Raw genomic sequence first — 20,682 nt, forward strand, 5'->3', positions numbered from 1 at the left:
ATATCTGAGTGTAATTATGCGGTGTTTCCAACGATTAATTATCTGAAATAATAAAAACTTGTTGTTTTTTTTTCGTTGTTGTAGATATTTATTCTTGCAAATTCCGATATTTCGGGAACCACTTGTTAATTATTATACTTATTTCAGATAATTTAATTGCTAGAAGTATCGCAAAATTACACTGAAAAAATTAGTCATTTGCTTGGCAGTTACACCTCGCATTAAAAAGTTTTGATAGAATAAGTGCGTTTCCGTAAGGACATCCCTCCGGCCACGGATTCCATCTAAGTAATGGAGACCAGAGAAGAATGACTTCGTTTTTTCTTTTAGTCTTACGCTCAATTTAGAAAAATATTTATTCATGCATTCGTTTTGTGTTGCAGGTTATATTGAAGTAGAGAACCACAAGCTTGTATATGGACCGAAGGTTCGTCCCGAGTTTGAATATGGTGAACTTCTTCAGAAATATTGGGCCATATTATTGGTAGTTATAATTGCGGCACTCATCATAGTGTTAATGCCTATCGTCGGGTAAGTAAAGTTTTTTTAGAAATATTTCATTTCCTGGATAACTCCCAATCATGCTAATTATCTTATCTACTTTCTCGCAAATTTTCGCCCTGGTTTAGTTTATGTTTCTGCTGTTGTCGTTGCGCTGGAGCGTGCGGAGGCCGATCGCAACCGTTTGATAAGAAACATGACACATGCCGACGAGTGATATGGGGTACCCTACTATTTTGCGCTGCAACAGGATTATTGTAATTACTCAAAGATATTTTTCACTTTTAATACAATATTGTTTATTCTGTTCGTGAAAATTGTTTTTTTGTATTCTATTTGCTATCTTTATCAGATTTGGAGTAATTGTCGCCTTCGTCACGAATAGCTATATGCAAGAAGGTATCGAAAATGTAACAACCTCCGTTCGATACGGCGTGGATGATACCGGGACGTATTTAGATTCGACAAAATCCCAAATAAATTTCCTTCTGACTACGAACTATGTTGAACTTGAAGATAATGTTGAATCAACACTGATAGGTATGTAATATAAAGTGAAAGCAAATAGAAATAATAATGAAGAAGATATATAAAGTGAGTCAGTGAGAATTTCACGATTCCTTGATATCTTGTAATCGTCTTGAGAAGATGACCAATTTAACGTTTGCCTTTTTAGCTGCAACTGACGTTCTTTTGACTGATTTGAAAAATGCATCGGAGGCAATTTCTTTGGATTACTTGAGTGGATTGGTGTCGAAACTGCCAAACATAAGTAGCAATTTGCAAGAAATGAGAGTGCTAACAAACAAACTAAGGGTGGATGCTTCACAACTAAACGATGGTAAATTCTTCTAGAAATATATTTCTTGGTTTTTTTTCCATTCCTTCAATCGACAGGTCTGCGTGGTGTTAAACGTGAACTCCTGCAGTCATTAACAAAATGTAAAGCCCCGGCATGTGGCGATGTCTTGAGAGACTACCAGATCGGCAAACTTGATGCCAATGGCATTGATTATAACCAGGTATGTTCAAAGTTTTAGCAATTCCAGTTAGCCAGTAAAACTTTAATATTTCTAATGGAGCTAGCCATATTTTAAAATACCGTTAACCATCTCTTTACATGCGTAAAGATGTTAGACAGATATTTCCCAAGGGTATGTGAAAATACTCAGTATCTGAGTAAATGATTCTTTTGCAATTTCATTTCCAGTTATCGTTGAAAGTTTGGTTTTCTTTTAAATATAACAAACAAAGATTTTGAATTATTTTTTATAATCGGGATGAAGTTGACAGTAAGATAGAGCCATATTGAATGAACTGACTCGGCATGAGAACGGATTTGTTGAAATAACCATCCAGAAATAGACAAGTTTAATGATTCATGATAACTTTATTTTTTTCCAACACTTTTGATAACTAACAACGGATTTATCACTATTGTTACGAGTTAACTAAAAATGATTTTATTGTTTATTGCTTGACTTCTGTTTCAATAGTGGTAGCTCTGAATCTATTTTAATAAATGTGTCTCCTTTCTTCTTAGCTTCCTGACTTAACATCACAAATCGAAGATGTTCAAAAATTATTGAATGGCAATATTGTAAATGTCATGGAAAAAGCTGTAGAATCATTCAAAACAATGAGCCAAGAGCTAAATAAAACTATACAGGTCAACGTTGGTAAAGTTAGGAACGCAATGAATCAAGCAGGTTTGTTAATCGTTATTATGCCAATCATGTAACTTCTCTGAATAAGATATCGAATTTGAAATTCACAGGTGATAGTATTAAAGAAGCTTCCGATCTGATGGGCGAAAAATTAGATCAAGTGAAGAAAACACTCGTAGATACTTCGAAACAAGGTACAGATATTGCTGACAAGTACATCAACGAATACAGCATCTATCGGTTTTATTTTGGCGTTGCTGTTAGCACGGTACTTTTATTGGTAAGGGTTTAGATTATTTTTGCGATATAATACCAAATGGATTTACTAAATGAATATCATTATTTCCCTGCTTCAGATTTTGCTTTGCATTTCACTTGCGTTACTGTGTGGAATCTGTGGTAAACGCCCTGATGGATATGGAGACGATTGCTGCAATAAAGGCTCAGGCTCAAGATTTTTAATGATGTAGGTAAAAATTATCCCTTTACAGTACATCCAGTGATAGTGTATATTTTACAGTGCTGTAGCCTTGATCTTCCTCACAATATCTGTGCTTGCAGTGGTTGTAGTCGCTCATTTCCTAGTTGGAATCATTGTTCAGCGTGGAGTTTGCGTTTCTCTCAGGTAATTCTTTGTTAATAATTCAATAAACCCAAGAAGAAAATATGTAAAAAAATAAGAATTAATTGCAATAAGAAAATAGCTTCAGTCGAGATAATTTTGTACCTTCCATTGCAAACTATCAGATACACTTTTTGATTAATTAATTAACGTTAATTGGAAATAAAAGATATGCAAACTTGAATCCAAAAGTAATACACATTTGGCGCCAATAACGAACAGATGACATAATTCAGAGGTAGCGATATCAATATAACAAGTTTTAAAGAGCGTGGAGTTCTAAATCAAAAACATTTACCTAGCCTATTTTTGGTATTCGTAATCATTCATTCCGGAGAATATCTTACAATGAAGGTCGCCGTAGTTGTGTGATTAATCCTAATACTTTTTGCCGGATTCAGATGGATTTACCTTATAGCATAGCTTCAATTAAGGTATATTTGACCCCCTCAACAAAGAAGTGTTTGCGATGGCACTTGTAGTAGATCTGCTTAATAGGAGCACTAGCCGATACTTTAGAATCATAAAGTTGGTTGAATTGCATCGAGCTTATTAAAAATAAACGTCTATCGGGCACGCGACATCATGCATTGGCCATAAGCCGACTAATCGCAAATATTGCGGCTGCAATGTTGCCCGCAAGTCGACGAGTCAGCTCTAACGAGATTATCCTCGAGTCTATTATTATGGCCAGATATTTTACCACCGCCTTGAACTTCACTGTAATTTCATCAACTTGGATAGGATAGACGGTGAGGATCCTCTTTTTGGTCAAACAATCAGTTTGATTTTCTCTAGAGCTAAGAAGAATTCGTGCTCAATCATCCCAACCTCTTTTCGCAGTGTACGCTGAGATTGTTTGTTCTATGGAATGTGTGGCAATTAGAGCCGCATCAGTATGCACTGGGCTTATTCAGCCAAATGTGCGGCACCCAGAGCAACAAATTATCCGCGTAACTGATCCGAGTATTATTATACATGTGGCATTTTAGGGATCCGGACGGATGATAGATACTTGAGCTTAATCCGATGTGACCATCATTTTACGTTCACCTTTTCGAGTCTCATATACAAGGTCCTTTAGGTAATTTCTCAATATTCCCAAGAAGTAGCCTGGAACATGAAAATGATTTTCTAACATCTTAAGGGACACCCACATTACAAAATCAAAGGCGTTGTTACGACTATGGTTAAGATTCCGTGGCGGTGACGACTCGTCCAATCTACCGTTTACTTCCTCAACCGCATCAATTGCCGATTGTAACGATAAAAACCATACTGTTTTGGTGACAAGTCTCCCATAAGGAAAAAACGCCCGGTATAAAACATGAAATTGAATGCACTAGAGGATATCATCTAGTCTCGACGATTTTTTTCCCACGTCTTGAACACGCTAAGGCATGGCAGGGTGTTTTAATAAGGATCATCATAGGAATTGAAAGACGGCTCTTTTATTTGGGTCCGGGCTTTATGCCTCATTTAGACCTGTTAATTTCGGGGAAAACGTCACGTCGGGAAAGTATCTTCACAGATTGGGCGTTCGAATGTAATGAGCCCCATTCTGTCGGTAATCTTTAAAACTCTCCATTCATCGCCAGCCTGGTTCAGTTATGCATCACTCAGCTAGGACTCTTCTTTGTCTATTTCGAAATCCTTTCTCCAAAGCGGCAGACATATGTTCGCTCTATGGGATACGCTGAGTCCATTGTCTATCACTCTTAAGTTTACGATATTTCAAACTCAATCAACAATCGGTATCTGGTCTAGGCCTGTCTTGATAAGGAACTCAAGACATCTCGGTTTTGCGCCGAGGTCCACCAATTCGATATCTCTAAAAGCTGTCTGGCGTCCTCACCCACGCCATCTCTTCATCTTAGGCAGGGTCTGCCCTTATAGACTTTCCGGGTGGGATCATCCTCATCCATACGGATTAAGTGACCCGCCCACCGTAACCTATTCAGGCGGATTTTATCCACAACCGGACGGTCATGGTATCGCTCACAGGTTTCGTCATTGTGTAGGCTGCGGAATCGTCCATCCTCATCTACGGGGCGAAAAATTCTTCGGAGGATTCTTCTCTCGAACGCGGCCAAGAGTTCGCAATTTTCCTTGCTAAGAACCCAAGTTTCCGAGGAATACATGAGGACTGGCAAGATCATAGTCTTGTACAGTAAGAGCTTTGACCCTATGGGGAGGCGTTTCGAGCGGAACAGTTTTTGTAAGCTGAAATAGGCTCTGTTGGCTGACAACAACCGTGCGCGGATTTCATCATCGTAGCTGTTATCGGTTGTGATTTTGGACCCTAGATAGGAGAAATTGTCAACGGCCTCAAAGTTGTGTTCTCCTATCCTTATTCTTCTTCGTGTTTGACCAGTGCGGTTTGATGTTGTTGGTTGATTCGTCTTCGGTGCTGACGTTGCCACCATACATTTTGTCTTCCCTTCATTGATGTGCAGCCCAAGATCTCGCGTCGCCTGCTCGATCTGGATGCAGGCAGTTTGCACGTCTCGGGTGGTTCTTCCCATGATGTCGATATCGTCAGCATAGGCCAGTAGTTGGGTGGACTTGAAGAGGATCGTACCTCTTGCATTTACATCAGCATCACGGATCACTTTCTCGAGGGCCAGGTTAAAAAGGACGCATGATGGGGCATCCCCTTGTCGTAGACCGTTGTTGATGTCGAATGATTCTGAGAGTAATCCTGCTGCTTTTATCTGGCCTCGCACAATGGTCAGGGTCAGCCTAGTCAGTCTTACTAATTTCTTTGGGATACCGTATTCTCTTATGGCCGTGTACAGTTTTACCCTAGCTATGCTATCATAGGCGGCTTTAAAGTCGATGAATAGGTGGTGGAAATTTTGTCAATATTCCAACAGTTTTTCCATCGCCTGCCGCAGAGGCAAAATCTGATCTGTTGCTAATTTGCCTGGAGTGACGTCTCTTTAGTATGGGCTAATGATATTCTGGGCGTATGGAGCTATCCGGCCTAGCAAGATAGAGGAGAATATCTTATAGATGGTACTCAGCAACGTGATACCTCTATAATTGCTGCACTGTGTGATATTTCCCTTTTTATGTATGAGACAGATAATGCCTCGTTGCCAATCGTCAGGCATTGATTCGCTGTCCCATACCTTGAGCATAAGTTGATGAACCACTTGGTGTAACTGGTCGCCTCCAAATTTAACCAATTCGGCTGTAATTCCATCGGCTCCTGGCGACTTATGCTTTTTTAGTCGTCTCGGCAGGATGAGCATCGAGGTGTATAAGGCTTCATCCTGCTGACTGGTTGGTAATACTTCCGCGCCTGATGCGGTGTAGTTTTCTAGTTCACAGACTTGTTGGTTCTCCCAGGCTTCCTTTTTCCGTCTGTGAAGTCGCCTCTCTGCTCGACGGAGTTCGTGATAAGTCTCTGCGCGTGCCCGCGTTCTTTGAGAATGCAACATTACTCGGTATGCGGCATTCTTCCGTTCCGTTGTTAGCTTACATTCATCCTCAAATCAGCCGTTCCGACTCCTTTTGCGACTGGGGCCAAGTATGTTTGTGGCCGTATCCATAATAACGTTCTTCAGGTGATTGTGAAGATCATTTGTTGATGCTTCATCTCCAGGTCCTCTGCTGACTGCAGTTATTGCGGCATCCATTTCCCTCTTATAGGTGTCGCGGAGGGTTGTGTTGTGGATGGCTTCAGTGTTCATTCTAACCTGATTGTCAGAGGGGATTCTAGGTGGTATTGTTATTCGAGCTCGGAGCACCATGCCAACGAGATAGTGATCCGAGTCTATATTGGCCCCCCTATATGTTCTGACATTCACCAAGGCTGAGAGGTGGCGGCGTTCGATCAACACGTGGTCAATTTGGTTGAAAGTGGTCCCGTCTGGAGAGGCCCATGTATTTTTGTGGACCGTTTTTCTCGCAAACCAGGTACGTCCAACAACCATTTCGTGTGACCCTGCTAATTGAATAATCCGCAGTCCGTTATCATTTGTTTTTTCGTGTAAGCTATGGTATCCAACGTATCGCCTGAATACGGGCTCCTTCCCTACTTGGCTGTTAAAATCCCCAAGTATGATTTTAATATCATATCTGGGACAGGCTTTGAGGGTTCGTTCTACTGCCTCGTAGAAGGTATCCTTCTCCGTGAACGTTAATGAGGCTTATATTTCTAAATTTGCCTCGCAAGCGCGGAGTGCATACCCGATCGCTTATGTTTTCAAAGCCGATAACAGCAGGTTTCATTTTTTGGCTGATTAAGAAACTTCTTCCGAGCACATGGTTTACTGGATGACCGCTATAATATATGGTGTAGTGGCTCTTCTCCAGGAAACCGGTCCCTGTCCATCGCATCTCTTGTAACGCTGTTATATCAGCCCTATATTGGGACAGGGTATCGGCTAGCTGCTCATCAGCTTTATCTCTGTACAGGGAGCGCACGTCCCATGAGAAAATGCGCAAATCGTTAATCCATTGTCGTTGCCGGGTTCGTCGTTATAAAATCCATCCTGTCCGAGGCTCCTTTCGTGGCTCCGTAACATCGGTTTTTCGTGTAGGGTTGTCAGCCCTACCCAATCCCCAAGCTGGAGGACCAGTTGGTACAGTTTGTTCCGTTTTTAGGCGCGGGAGACTCGCCTTCATCCTTCTCCGTCTGCAGCTTTTCGTTACGAAAGAGCTCCCAGCGGTCACCACGTGGAGGTGGACATAGGGTTTGGTAGTAGAGCTGTTGGTGTTGGTTCAGCAGGCATTTCCCAGGTTTTATGCTCCATCGTGGGTACCAACCCACGTTTCGCCCTGGGACCTATACTACTCTTTGACCACCTCTTCGTGGTAAGGTTAAAACAATCTTTTGTGTCCTCTGGTTCGTATTCAAGCGTTCTTCTTCGTTTTTTCTAGCGTAATAGCCATAAACGCATTTACAACTCCACAGAATATATATTTCAGCCTAGAATATGCTGATTTGCTTACCCATTAGTTAAAAGGACGTTTTCCATAGGCCGCTGACTCCGGCGCCTGCTCCCTCTGCTTTAAGGAATCTGTTAGCGTACCAGATAATTGATTGCTGGTTTAAGCCCTATGTCTATGCCACGCGCTCCCACATAATATATAACCGATGATTTATTTTTGAAATAGAACTGACTCTGCAGGCGAGCCACTATTATACTTCGCTCAATAATCCAGAACCATACGCGAATAGAAAAAAGACGGTTTCGTCCAAGGTAGAGGCAACCCATCAGACGCTGCCTCACCTCTGCCCTGGGAGCAGCGTGACCGAAAGTGGCAACAGGTGGAAAACGGTTCTTTATATAATCGCAAAAACACAAGAAGGATGCGAATTATATTTAAGCTTGGTTAAAGCTAGTTTTTTGTTTGGGATATGAGGGATGCTAACTCCACATCCACTTGATGTTGGATCGGACCAAATACTCATATAATTGCTAGAAAACTACGATATTTTGATATCAAAACCTCTTACCGATATTCGAGTGTGTTTATCAAGTACTCTAACCAAATATTCGCCTTACTCTTATACCATTTTTGTGTCCGTGCAAATTTTCATTATTGTGAGATAATACACATATTTTTTTTAATTGGTTTTCATTACAATACTTTTTGATCCATCACTATCTACGAGGTGATCCTCGATGAAGTTTTTTTGCCAGAATATCGACTTCTTCCGGCTCGTTATGGCTCCTCTTATGACAATATTTCAAATCTTTTGCTAATCTGAATTTCCTTTATATTCGGTATTTTATTATTTGTGTAAACATTAACAACACATTTTTTCCTGAACAGAAATCCTGAGAATGATCAAGTGTTCTCATATATCGACAAGCTGATCGATCTAAACGAGTTCTATGATAATATCAATAAAGACAAACGAATCTCTAAGAAACTTTCGAAGATTCGATCATCATCAAAAACTCGAACGGTAGAACCGTTTACTTTATCTCAAATAATTGTGGCATGCCAGAACAACCAGACGATTTACAAAGTGTTACATCTGAACAATATCTTCGAAATCGATGATATTCTTGATTTCCCAGACAAATACAACATCAATGGGACTCTTGAACATTTGATAAGTACCATCAAAATTGAAGACATTGACATTTCCAACCAAGATATCGCTGAGAGAATTAAAGAACTTGGAAATTCGGAACTAAAAGGTTTCCAGGTTGACAAATTCACCGATAACGTAAGTATATAATATAACTCAATACCAATCATCAATTAATAACTCTAACAATGACACTCATAGGGACAATTTAATAATGGACTTTATCTGTTCACAGCTTAATGAAAATATCACCAACTTCCCATTAGATGAAATCGCTCAACAGCTCAAAGAAACCGCAAAGAAGATTGATACAACTAACGACCCTGATATGGTTTACATTCAAATCAGCATAAAAAATCAAGCCCTACACTTAGAAACATATCAGCAAAATCTTGTTTTGCCAATGATTGAAAACTCAAAGAAACTTTTGAAATTTGCTCAAAAACTTGACGATGATCTGCACTTCAATTCGACGAAGGAACCATTTGAGCAGTCAATTGAGAAACTTCTCACGGAGTTGGAAAATGCTCAAAACTTCATTAAAACAAATGGCACTCCACATGTGCAAAATGTCGCTACACAACTAGTGAATCAGTTGAGTACTGACATTACGAAATATATGCACTTAATTGTGAAGGCAGTTCAGGAGGACATTGGCTATTGTGCTCCGATGGCGAACGTGTATAATTCCCTCATTGTTGCTGGCTGCAGTGCAGTCGTGGATCCATTTGTAAGTTGAATGGAATCTTATTGACTTTTAATTGGCTATGAGATAGCCAGATATGAAGTGAATAGTAGCTTATATCCAATATCCTATATGGGGGTCTTTATCGACTTAACTAACTTCTCATGATTTTGTAATTTGCACCCCCAAAATAAAGTTGGATTTGAGTTAATACTTACTTCATTTGCGCACTTATACAACATATTCACATCAATAATTTGCATTTCTTTCCCTAATTTTAATAGAACGGATTCTGGGCAGGCGTAGGCTGGTGTATTCTTCTATTCTTACCAACAATTATAATTAGTGTTAAGCTTTCTAGTTTATATCAGAAATCTGATCCGTACCCGGGACCGTTAGTTGAATCGTAAGTATATATTATGTCTAGATTTTACATTAGCAAAATATTTACCAAATAACTGACAAAATGAGGCAAATATTTTCAATGTTTCGGAATGTGTATGATTCAGTGCATATTTCTATCTTTTTTATGTTTCCATTTTGTTTAGTGAAAAGATTTGACGTTACGTAATTTTGTTAGACGTGAATGGTATAGATAATGGTCTCCCCCACGGCAGGTTTTGTTGATTATTTTAGGATGTATGATTAACGTGATTTAACAGTGTGCGATAATTCATGATAATAATAAATTACTAAATTGTAAACAATTCATTTCAATTAAGTTTTTACTAAACATATGCATTAAATACTTACTTAAAACTACTAACGAAGTAAGAGTTCAAAAGATTTTATTGCGGAAAGGTAGTATGTGTACATTCCATTGGCGTGAAAATGCAGTTTCCCTGGAAGGTAAGACCAACACTAATAATGCTAACTGGATAAATAACAAATCAAATTTATTTCAGTTAAAATAATTAAAACTGACCAGTCGACATTGTTCTATTTGTGCTAAACAAATGCTGTAAGAATTATAATTTTTAATTGTGAACATATAATGTATCCGTGGGTTATAACTAATACAGGATATCGCATATGTAAATAACATTTACCTAAAAGCTAGCGTCCAGACTTTCGCCCCTAGTTTTTCGTGTAATTTACATTGCTTTTCCAAAATTTCCTATTTTATTTCTTATATTCATGATGTAACCGATGTCCTAAATAATCATCTTTGTCTCCATTTTATTATTAGTGGATTAGATTGTGACAGCCTTATCTAAGCGCAGCAACAACATCGTTAAAATCTTCTGTCGTTGACAGTACCTTAGTGTTTTCTTGATTCTCACAAAACGGTCTATACTGAAAGTTGATTCCATATATTAATAATCGTTGGCGCAACAATCTCTCTCTCTGGATGAGGGCTTTGAAGTGTGTTGGAACACTTCATTCAAGACCGTAACGGTACACTACAGAATTACAGAACCCTGTAGGAGGCAATGTGGCCAGCATTGCGCTCGCCTGAGATTAGTACCCTGATTTGATTCAGGTTCTCATTCACAGCTTAGTCGGCTGGCATCCGACGTCAAATCACGATACTACTGCCACCAATGAAATTTGAACCGCGACCTTCCGTACGACAGTCTTGTGCTCTAACCACTCAGCTATCCGGAAACATTCCCTATATTACATCTGAGTATTCTTGGCTGATGAAAGATCACTTTATCACGTCATATTATCGTGTATCGGTACTTTTTAAATTTAATTCTTGTTGCGTTCTAATCATAGGACCTAAAATCGAAATCCATTGAGAAAAATAATTCCACTTGCATCAACAACAAGAGAAATCTTATTTCATCAATATACCTTACTTTAAATATTAGAAAAATATCTTTTATATGTTCTATTTTGCGCCCCTGCATAAGGACAGGAATTTGCTCTGAATATTCCTGCGCAATTTTCTTCAAACTTTCTTAATTCTAGCGAAGGTGCAAAAGAACAAAGTTAATTTCCTCGCAATTTGTGTGTAATAAAAAACCGATATAAGAAAATGCTATGCTGTTCTTATTAATTTCGATAAATGGCATGGTGCAGAATCATCCTGAAAGTTCACTTTTCATCTATTGCTTATACGTCGTACCATGACTACCAAATCTGGACAAATTTAGGTTATTCTGATTTCGCCAGACGAAATCTTATCAGCTCCATCAGCTGCTGATCAATTTTTTCCTTTTTTGCATCAATTTAGTCGATCGTAACACATTTTCGCTGTAAGAAAGGGGTTTTTCTAAGCTCGCCTGACAATTTTTTTCATTTCTCTAAATCATCCTTTTCATTATAAATTCACTGTTTACATCAATTGTTCTGCTAGTACTGATCAAATATATATTTTGTCTACTCCCTTCTACTTCTTCGCTTGCTTGGCAGGACCCCCATTATGGCATTACGTCGCGGGGCAAGACCAGTTGCTAACGGCGGCTTGTGTTGTTATTAATTATCTTCCTTCACGAATTTTCCTACCAATCTTCAAGTCGTTTCAGAGGCTAGCATGCGGTCCACGATATTCTCGGGTAATAACAGCGCCCCATTGACGTGGCAAATATAGAGCGTTTAAAAGCAACATGCTTCACATCCTTCGCAATGATTTCTTATATAGGGCAACGTGGGGGGTCGTTCATAACCGAAGCAATTTTTGGCATGTGTTGCTCGCTGAATTCATATGTAGCGTCATAGAAGAGTTGACTCTCGTCCACCAAGATGTCGATGGTTACCATGCCTGCTATCACAGATGCTGTTTTGCCAGATATTTTTTGATAACCACACGATCTTCGCAATGCAATTATTCCATATGGAGTTGTTTTCTTTCATATGATTTTTACTCTAATGCGAACTCCCAGACAGAAGTTATATAAAGTAAGATCAAGCCAACAACCCCCGAGATAAAGAGTCGACAGCTTTGCCTTGAGCCAGATATTCTCACTCCAGATATTTGCGTTGCAAGACTCTCAAATTGGGACTTGAAGTTCAGTTTCATGATTCAAGATTCCTAGGTATCTGAGCGCTGGTTACGAATCTAAGATCTTGCTTGCCAATCCTAATTTTTATAAAGATTTGGTTTTTTTTCCATTTTGTACTTAAAATTATTTTAGTTCTGGGTCTGTAAGCGAGAATCTTATATCCCTAATTACCAGGTTTATTACTCCGAAGTTATCTACAAAGAACGGATAGCTCATTGGTGGCAGAGGGATATTTACATCGTAACTGCAAGTCGGATACCAGTCGTCTCGGTTGTAAATGAGTACCTAAGTCAAATCAGGGAACAATTATGAACGGGCACAATGCTGATCATTAGGGTCTTGAATGAAGTGCTCTAATACAATTCAAAGCCCAGATCCAATTTGATTCTCGCGAGAAAGATTATTATTATTATCTGCAAAGTCAGTGCTTACTCGTTTAGCGACCTGTAACGTCAATATGCCGTGACACATTATTATTCAAGGAGCGGACCATAGATAGATTCTTGTGGGACCCCGCAGGTGGTCTGGTACGTTGCATGTTCATCATATGAATGATAAGACAACAGCCTGCCCAAAAGCAATTCCATAACAACGTTAATGCTTCGTAGTTTTCGTTACCGTAAACATCTCATTGATAGTTGATCTCGCCCTTCGAAATCCGAGCTGCCTGTCTAAGAGATCATCTTCTTTCCCCGCTTATACCAGCGGAAAAGAACCTCTTGTTTTAAGCACTCCTTGAATGATTGGAACAATCAATTTGGCACAGCCTTCATTGCCAACAATGCAGCTTTGTGAACGATGCCTGCTAAATCAGGAATTTCATTTTCTGCAATCTGTTTCGCCCCTCATGGGTCGGAGTAGGCATCCTTGAATAATCTCTTGGCATGTCGGTGTTTATTCTCGAAATGGTTTCTTGCAGTTTCTTCTTCATCTTTTTATATTTGTCGTATAACTTGTTAAATTTATGTCAGCTCTGCTACGTTGGATGCGTCTGCTGGTTTTAAAGCAGATTTTGTTATTGTTATTGTGATGGGCTGCATTGAAAACTAGAGTTTTCACTATAATAAATAATTTTAAGGTTATACAAATTTGAACTGGAGTTTTTCCCTCCACAAGGAGGCAGATTATCCTAGTTTAAGAGTTTTCAACACGCTTTGAATTTGTCTAATTTTGAAGGGGTAGTCAGCTTGCACGGCAGTGTTGCCAATATGTCGAAAAACCATTTTCTACGGCCTTGAGAGCCTCTGTACATACTTTCTGGGTGCTTCGCAGTCAATGCAATTATCCTTTCTCTGCATAATAAACGTTTGTAATTCCCGTTGCAACCTTTGACAATATCACCTTCCTCTAAACACAGCTTAAATCTATCATACGTATTCCACCAGTTTGTCGCGGTGTTGTCCAAATTCTATATATTTGAAATACTTCTCTCAGTCGGCACCTAAATAAGCCGATTCAAATTTAATAAACAGCAATGTTTTTTTTCGCCGCTTCAACTCGAAGGGTCATTGTGGTAATCCGTAGTCTTATCACATTGTATTCATACACCGAATGTAGCCCGAATTATAATTCTGCTTTTCTAATAATTTTATCCAATTTCTTCCATTTTATCACCTTTGAGTTTCGACTTATATTTATGGTTGCTATTTCACCTAGGGATGATTCGATCTTATGGTGCTCGTGGGTTTTAATTTTTTACCTTATGTAATAAATTACTCCTTTTTGGTTACGTCTTACGCAATTCACATATTCATCAAGGTTCACTAGGAAAACCTATGTGCAATCACCTTTTCTTTCACTAGTTTAATCTACCACCTAGTATGGAAGAAATAGTCCGTATAAATCAGCGGATTAAAAACTAAGTCGTCAGGAGTCGATTTATAAGATATTTTCCGCTATCTTGCTAGGCCAGATAGCCCCATACGCTCAAAGCATCATCGGCCATTATCGAGTTGCTGCCAAGAGAGCCTATTTCAATTTACAAAAACTGTTTCGTTCCAAGCGTCTCACCATAGGCTCAAGGCCCTTAATGTACAAAACAATGATCTTACCGATTCTCGTGTATCCCTCGGAGACATGGGTTCTTAGCAAAGAAAAGTTTCGAACTCTTAGCCATGTTCGGGAAAAGAATCCTCCGAAGATTTTTTGGTCCCCTACAAGAGCAGGGAGCAGCATTCTATAGCTATATAATAATGAATTTTATGAGAGATATAACCACCGTCTGGTTGTGGACAAAATCCGGCTGAAAAGGTTGCGGTGGGCGGGTTACTTAGGCTAATGAGGATGATCCAAGTCAATATAATATGTATGGTAGAAAAGAGAGAAGACGTGGCAGACCCTACCTCAGAATGAACGATGGCGTAGGCTAGGATGTCAAACAACTTTTAGGGATATCGAATTGGTGGACCTCACCGCCAAACCGGGATGTCTGAAGTAAGGAACTTCAGCAGTCCTAGGCCTAGAGTTTAATCCAAATTCGTTTGTTGATGCATTTCTCCAAATGATCAGGTCGACTTTCGTTGGGCAATTTCGTTAATTGCTTGGGTTATGTTTTTCGCTCCCGATGCTTTTTTGGCGTTTTTAAGTCCTTTCTTAATAGTAGGAAAAGTTTCGTATCTACATATCATATTGTGATCGGTCTTAGTATAGGCATCGATTTTGAGGCTCCCTGTTGTATTCCTAATATTTGTGTATAATATTCACTGTGTATCACCTTGAAATTCAACACATGTTCCCGTTCTACTCGCTGGGATGCAATAAAATGTCTATATTAACCCTGGCGTTAATGGTAAAACAACAAGGAGTTGATGTGGTCCGTTTTATTATATAGTCATTGGGAGTCTTGCTCGCCGCACATGTCAGATGTCTTTTTGAATAACAATATTTCCTTAGTGTGTTCTCCAACACACTTCAAGGCCATGATCCAACATGGATTGTTGCGCCAACGATTATTATTATTATATTATATAATATTTCCTTAGGCTACTTTTGCGCCTCGCTTCGCTCTTCATCCAAGACCCCGGCGAAGGTAGCTAATATTCTATCCTAGTCTGCTCTACAATGGTCCGGTAAGCCCTCAAATATTGCTGCCAATCTCACGGTTTCTCCAAATAATCCTTTGCCCCACAACCGTACTTGATGGAAGGGGCACGACATTCATACGGGGATAATAGTGCTGTCCAGTATCGCAGATCATCTTATTGATGATGAAATGTCTCCAAACGTTTCGTCATTGCCCACCACCGCAAGCTGTCGTCATTCCGAATTTTGCTGCTAATTACTCTAGCAGGCCCCCAGCAACCTTATCCTTTGGGTGGAGAGAAACATTTCCGTGCTTCCCAACTACCTCACCGAACTATATAAATATGAATATTTATTTCATTTAAGGCTGTTGTGAAGAGTCTACAAACCAAGCTGTTGAGCTTCAGTTAATTTGAAACCATCTTTTCTTCCTAATTTTTACCATTCTAAGTATTTCTCCGCTCAATGCTAGCCTGCTTGTTACTTCCTGTATATATTTCACCTGTTTCTGTCCCCACATTCATATCCAACCTCGTGTTATACATAAGTCCGCTTAGTTTAACTTTTAGTCAATTTCAAAGGTCTGAGACCAGAATTCAGAACAGAACAAGGTTCTGTCAGTAAAGTAAATAAATAAAAGACTGTAGTAAAACAAAAGGAAACAGTTTCGAATTCAACAATCAACGCCTGGAAATTCAAGAATGCTCCCTTTCTACATATTTTTTAAGAACGCGCGAAGAGTATCACTTTCTTATTCTCCAGAAATGGATCCTCATTACCCCTACGTACAAAAGCGAAGGTCATACTCTTGCTGAGAAATTCCACCACATTTCGTTCCTCTCCTCTTATTTCAAAATCCATGAAAGATGTATCTATGATTGTTTGTCCGCTCACCTTCGCCACCTTATAGCTAAAAAGCATCGTGTTCCTTTGTTACCAACCTTTACCAATCTCTTCGCCATGTCTAAATTTATGGAAGGAAGTCCATGTTATCATTACAGATTACTTCTTTCCGAAGTTGTCTCGGTTACTGAAATGTACTTCGCGTAGTAGTTTTGATTGACTAGAGAGGAACGGCAGTGAATGAAGGCAGGTGAATTCGAATGCTGTTCGATTATAATCATTGATGTTTCGTCAAAAATTCGATGATAATGATGACATTGTACGGCGCTGCCTTATCGTAGTGCAAAGTCCACTAGTTGTTTGTCCTTTTGTTTTTGACAAACTGTTTTTCAAAACGTCTAAATTATGACTACTATTTTACCTTCTGCCAAAAATTGGTGGTGCCCAACACTGTTATAATCAATGCAGACCTTTCTTTCCAAATGAAAACAACTTTTTCTTTTTTCAGTCTCCACTCATTCGTACCACTCGATCCACTCGTCTAATGTCTGTCATAGTCCTAAGCCTTTGTCTCGTCTCCAGTAATGACACGTTTGATGAATATCGGCTCGCAGCAATAGAAATAATGTGAAATTGGTAAAATTTAAGACAGACTCGTCGTTAAAAATTCAATTCCACTTTTAGAATTGTAAAAAAATGAAAACATGCGCACAGATAAATGTAGCGAAAATATTGAATTATGATACTAAAATTCAGAGGTAATGTTAGTAACAGATGTGGCGCAACAAAAAATAGAATTTGAATCGGGTCAGTAAGCGTGCCACACGGTAGTAATTTTGGGAACTTTTTGAACATACTAGTATCTAATAAAATGTCGGTATTATTTTACCAGTCGATGGACTTATCTCTGCTTTTTTCTAATTCGTCCTTCATAGTCCTTGGTTTTGACTATTGATTCAACTCAAAGATGTGTCTTTCGATCCAAATTTCATTTGAAGCAAAAAATTCGTCTCATTTTGACCGATCTGTTAAAATGCATTAGAAATGTTCATTTGAGCGTACTTTTGATCTAGAGTGCTCTTACCTTAGGCATGTTCAGGTGTCTGATCAATATATATCAGAAATACTCTAAGTTAAGAAAAGAACTAGGTGTTTTTCCTTACCTGTAAATATGTTTATTCTCCTTCCGCATACAATTATTTCAGAGACCACGTGCCTCCTTCCTCAGTGCTAGTACCTAATTAGTAGGTAGGACTATACCTAATTAGGTACTAACACTGAGCAAGGAGGCACGTGGTCTCTGAAACAATTGTATGCGGAAGGAAAATAAAAATATTTGCAAGTAAGGAAAAATACCTAGTTCTTTTCTTAACTTATATATTAACTGTAAAAAAAACATAGACATTAATTTCAAAAATACTCTTGATTGATTCGACAGTTGTTGTCCAGTGTCATTTGGAAATTTGTGGTAATTCCAAACACTCATCACCAGCTAAGTTGATATGATCGATTTTAAATTTAGCTTCCCATCTTTTTTCGACAAATGATAGGTCAAACTTCCAACCTTTCAAACTTTTAACTTGCATAATAATTCACCGTGTCCCGATATTCGATTTTTACCTTTTGACGAAAACACTACACTCACTGGCACAGATGACTGACAAACTTTTCCCAAAAAAAATGGAAAATTATTTTGAAAAATTTTTTCCTGCCTTTGATTTAATGCTAGATGGTGCCAACAATTTCCTTTAAATAATAGCGAACTCTTTCTAGCGGAATCTGTCTGTGTTAGGCGACACCTCCAGTCCATTTGATATATTTTTTTTGATTTTTAGATTCTGCGTTGAAAACTAAGATAAACGAAAATGAGTCAATTTCGCTGTTACTAAACCATCAACTTTACTGATTAATCTATTAATAATCTAACTTCCATAATTTTAAACCAGGTCTTATAGAGAATTTCTTTTCGTGTAAATTTTATTATCAGGAATCCAATGTTCCCTTTGTCAAACAATACCAAAATAATATCAACTGAAACATTTATCAAATGAAACACAATTATACTGCATGTAATCTATAACAATAATGTACGGATAAACTCGAATCATACTTCCAAATCAATCAAACGACATTTGTTAGATTTATTTCATTAATAACCTCTTTCCTTCTTCATTCACTTGGCTTATCATAGAATGTTTCCAAAAACAGGAAATTAGTGCTTATTGTGTGTATAATATAATTTCATTAATTTTATCAGTTCAGTGTCATTCGTCCCAATGAATGAGAATTTCCTCCTAGTTTTCAAGAGAAATTAGTCAATCAAATAGATTACGAAAGATACAATGTAAAGCTGAAATGATTGGTCAAATTTGAGCTGCTATTGAATTTAGATTGTTTGCTTTCCTCTGCTTAAAATGTAAGTCCGCCAGCATCTAGTTGTAATGTCTTACATTATAATGCTGTTCTCACCGAACATTAGGATGCAGCACCGTACATCATCTGTCCTATTATCGGCGAAGATGGTGTTTATTTTTTCTATAAATTCAATAAATGTCAGCTTTTTTTTATTAAAATACGATCAGACATACCTGAAATAACCTCATCTCATGCAGTCTAATAATCTCATACTAAACAACATTGCTTTCAATATAATCAACAAAATGTGTCGTTGGTGGCTGGGGCAGACTAGTCCTCATGTTAGTTTGTTTGTTCGTTAAATTGTTCGTTTGTTCAATTGAATGGTTAACGGATTGATCGATTAATGTCTTGACTTGACTTACTCTACTAAATGAAATGATTTTTTTTGTTTTCCTTATTCTTTAATATTGCTTTGTTGTATCCGCTTCCATTTTCATTGCATTCCCCTAAAAATTTCCAGGGAATATTTGTATGATGCATACAGTGAACGAGACAATATACCACTTGCAAAGTAAGTATACAACTCCCTTTATTCTCATATAACCCAGTTTAATACGATTGTAATCAACCACATTAATAAATCATGGCTTCCCAAGTCTAAATATTAACGTTTTTAAAGCATGTTATGCTCATAAATAAAATGCTGACGATATTACTCTGAAATTGATCGACAGTAAGGAATGTGGTGTACGGTATACCCCCGAGAAATTTCATAATGTTTTTGGTGGATGGTTTTGCCTCATACCCCACTCAATTGCATGAGGAATATGTAAAAATAACTGGGAAGAGTATTGGCACCGCTGGTGGGGTATCTTTCATGTCATTTCAGCTGTTGAAGAAATTAATCGCCTCTAGCTTGATTATCCCATTTGTAAGGCAGATTGAAAAATCTCCAAACAGATTTTTGCAGTATTTAATTGGTTTTGGGGTAAATATAACAATTCTTCAAAAATCTATGTCCTGCTGTGTCCATTGCACTGGTTAATGCACTGCAGGTCTCGATTTATAAATGATTTTTCTCGTCCAGTCCATATAGAGAGGAGCGTTCATACTCTCACTCACATTTTTGATGAAGCTATTCTTCAGTTTCATTGAGATCCCACTTAATATACTGCACAAATAACACGCTTGCAGAATTGGGTCAAACGCAAACATCCATATATAACAGAACTCGAACCTGGGGTAAGTGTCGGAGAGGCTGATGTTCAAAAATGGACCGTCAAATATATATGTTTGCTTACTTATAATTCTCATGTTTTTATCTATTTACGAAATTGTATTACACTGTCGTAACGCTCACAAAATAGAGAGACAATAGATATAATATTAGGCTGTTGCAAATGAAATGGCCGTTTTGGTACTAAAATTTGAAACGACGGTAAAGCTTACAAAAATTTGTTTATTTAATCAAAATAGGTGCCAGTCGATTCAAAACACTCCTCCCAGCGAGATTCAAGAGCATGAATGCCGTTTCGTAGAAGTCCAACTGTCGGGTGTTGATAGAGTCGTCGAAGGCAATTTTGACAGCCTCTTCGTTTCTAAATTGTTTTTCCGCCAAAAAATGGTCCAAATGCCTAAAAAAGTGGTAGTCGATTGGCATAAGGTCCGGTGAATATGGTGGATGAGGCAGAGTCTCATACTGCATTTCGTTCAACTTTTGAACCGTTGTTCTGAATACATAAAGTCGTGCATTGTCGTGAAGGAGTATCACACCATCTCTGTTGACTAATTTCGGCCGTTGAATACTCAATTTTTGGTGCATTTCCTCGAGTTGGGCACATTATTTCTGTGCATTTATCGTTTCTCCAGGTGCCAAAAATTAATAGTGGACAACTCGAACTGTAAATTTCCATTCGAAGCGCCATGTTTTGCTTCGTAAGGGCATGCGGAACCCATTTGTCGAGCTTTTTCACCTTTCC

At 38.4% G+C, this 20,682-nt stretch overlaps 1 protein-coding gene and 2 long non-coding RNA genes across 11 annotated transcripts in view; 1 reads left to right on the forward strand and 2 right to left on the reverse strand.

Moving 5' to 3' along the window:
- The window catches only part of LOC119648786 (prominin-like protein), a 198,019-nt gene that overhangs the window by 147,629 nt on the left and 29,708 nt on the right, over positions 1 to 20,682 (forward strand). For 5 of the 9 annotated variants that reach the window (XM_038050628.1, XM_038050629.1, XM_038050630.1 and 2 more), the window contains 14 exons: positions 384 to 531; positions 630 to 758; positions 854 to 1,041; positions 1,178 to 1,342; positions 1,399 to 1,523; positions 1,632 to 1,655; positions 2,045 to 2,210; positions 2,279 to 2,448; positions 2,525 to 2,634; positions 2,689 to 2,793; positions 8,581 to 8,983; positions 9,081 to 9,575; positions 9,815 to 9,936; positions 19,224 to 19,274. In XM_038050628.1, coding sequence (XP_037906556.1) covers positions 384 to 531; positions 630 to 758; positions 854 to 1,041; positions 1,178 to 1,342; positions 1,399 to 1,523; positions 1,632 to 1,655; positions 2,045 to 2,210; positions 2,279 to 2,448; positions 2,525 to 2,634; positions 2,689 to 2,793; positions 8,581 to 8,983; positions 9,081 to 9,575; positions 9,815 to 9,936; positions 19,224 to 19,274 — 2,401 coding nt within the window. Of the gene's footprint in view, positions 1 to 383; positions 532 to 629; positions 759 to 853; positions 1,042 to 1,177; positions 1,343 to 1,398; positions 1,524 to 1,631; positions 1,656 to 2,044; positions 2,211 to 2,278; positions 2,449 to 2,524; positions 2,635 to 2,688; positions 2,794 to 8,580; positions 8,984 to 9,080; positions 9,576 to 9,814; positions 9,937 to 10,078; positions 10,248 to 19,223; positions 19,275 to 20,682 lie in introns of those variants that run through there. The other 4 variants (XM_038050633.1, XM_038050632.1, XM_038050634.1 and 1 more) reach the window with 3 other exon arrangements.
- LOC119648788 lies at positions 15,468 to 17,572 on the reverse strand. Its single transcript, XR_005249058.1, has 3 exons — positions 17,430 to 17,572; positions 16,767 to 17,370; positions 15,468 to 16,710 (listed from the first exon to the last, which is right to left on the reverse strand). It is a non-coding gene; the product is annotated as an uncharacterized LOC119648788 (long non-coding RNA).
- On the reverse strand, positions 17,675 to 19,058 carry LOC119648789. Its single transcript, XR_005249059.1, has 3 exons — positions 18,934 to 19,058; positions 17,966 to 18,880; positions 17,675 to 17,729 (listed from the first exon to the last, which is right to left on the reverse strand). It is a non-coding gene; the product is annotated as an uncharacterized LOC119648789 (long non-coding RNA).

This window comes from Hermetia illucens, chromosome 2 (assembly GCF_905115235.1).
Source record: "Hermetia illucens chromosome 2, iHerIll2.2.curated.20191125, whole genome shotgun sequence".
Lineage (NCBI taxonomy): Eukaryota > Metazoa > Arthropoda > Insecta > Diptera > Stratiomyidae > Hermetia > Hermetia illucens.